Here is a 1394-nt window from a genome sequence, read left to right as displayed (position 1 = left end):
CCATGGCAGCCGTGGCATCAGGTGCCACATCGCCACGGAGACGTGGTCCTTGTTGCCAAGCAACCATTGCCTAGTGCTGCTGCCTCGCCCCTCCTCCCCCGCCTGGAACTTTCCATGCAGATGTGCACTGGTCCGAAACATCTGGAAATGCCTCTCACCCCATCCTAGCCCCGGGGGTGCCCAGGAAGCAGGACCGAGGCCATGCGGGCAGACCATGCCAGGGAGAGGGGACACTACAGGGAGCATGAGCTGGCAGGACAGGACCCCCCTCCCTTGGGACCTTTCAGCCTTGGAGGCTTCTTGCAGTGACCTAGCTGCGAGGTTTCACAAGGACTCAGCCAAGAAGGAGGTGGTGGAGCTGAGCCAGCAGCTTTGGAGGGGGGGATGAGGTGGAAGAAAAGTCTGGAGACTTTGGTGGAAGAGAATCAGCAATGCTACTGGTCGTGAGCCATCCTTAGGCTTCAGAGTTAATGCCTGGGTGGGTCGTGGCTCACTCTCCCATCTGTGCCGCAGATTAAAGTGGATGCCCCGGGGCTGCCTGCAGTGCTGGTGGCCAGGGTCCAGGAAGGAGTTGGGGTGTGAAGGATGATGGGCAGGAGGTGAAGCAGAGACCCATGTCCAACTCAGCCCAAGGCTGCATGGCTGGGACAGGGAAGGGACTTCACCAGGAGCAAGGGTTTTGAGGCTGGGATCGGCAGTTGGCAGGAGCCCCCCGGCTGAGGCAGGCTCCTGGAAGACTCCAGGATTGGGAGGGATGGCTCAGCATCCTAAAGGAGATTGGCCAGCTGGGCACCCCCACGGCCCTGGCTCCCCTGATGCACTCCTCTCCCCTTCCAGGTTGTCCTCGTCCTCCGGCAGCAGCCGGCTGAACCCTGTCCCTGTCACCTTATAGGCAGGAGCAGGACCTGGTCCTGGCGCTCCACCTGCCCACTCCGTAGGGCTGAGACCCACAGGGACAGCGCCCCCTGCTCAGTCCAGGGCTGCTGCCTCGTAGGGCATCCTACAAACAGCATCCCTGTACCCGAGGTGGGCTCTAATGCCTTGACAGAACAAGGTCTGTGGGGTAGTCTCCAAACAACCCCAGCTCCCGACTCCAGGCAGAGGTTTGGAGGGGTCCTTCCTCCCCCTTCTCCCCCCTGCTGTGGGGTACAGGGAAACACGACCACGCAGCTCCCCCAGCCACAGTCCCAGGCAGCCCCTGCACCTCTCAGGCTCTTGCACGCCGAGATCCCCATCCCTGCCCCTTGCAGGATCCTGCAGTCCTCCCGGCCCTCCCAGCTCCTTTAGCCTTCCAGTCCCCGGCTTTTCTGTGCTCCGGTTCCCTCCTGTCCCCCGACCCGTCCTCTATGCCCCCCGAGTCTGTGCCCCCCGTCCCCCTGTCCTCCTGCTCCACT

The 1394-nt window shown here is 62.6% G+C and overlaps 2 protein-coding genes across 2 annotated transcripts in view; one reads left to right on the top strand and one right to left on the bottom strand.

Annotated features, from left to right (window-relative positions):
- The window catches only part of ECE2 (endothelin converting enzyme 2), an 8140-nt gene extending 6905 nt beyond the window's left edge, over positions 1 to 1235 (bottom strand). Inside the window, exon 1 of the mRNA XM_010000168.1 lies at positions 1205 to 1235. Coding sequence (XP_009998470.1) covers positions 1205 to 1235 — 31 coding nt within the window. The remainder of the gene's footprint in view (positions 1 to 1204) is intronic.
- PSMD2 (proteasome (prosome, macropain) 26S subunit, non-ATPase, 2) overlaps positions 1 to 1394 on the top strand; it is a 13860-nt gene that overhangs the window by 3302 nt on the left and 9164 nt on the right. The window contains exons 2-3 of the mRNA XM_009999495.1: positions 339 to 349; positions 900 to 908. The gene's annotated coding sequence lies outside the window, so the exon portion shown is untranslated. The remainder of the gene's footprint in view (positions 1 to 338; positions 350 to 899; positions 909 to 1394) is intronic.

This window comes from Chaetura pelagica, unplaced genomic scaffold, assembly GCF_000747805.2.
Source record: "Chaetura pelagica isolate M959 unplaced genomic scaffold, ChaPel_1.0 scaffold20, whole genome shotgun sequence".
Taxonomy (NCBI): Eukaryota; Metazoa; Chordata; class Aves; order Apodiformes; family Apodidae; genus Chaetura; species Chaetura pelagica.
This window is presented reverse-complemented; position numbering and strand designations above follow the sequence as displayed.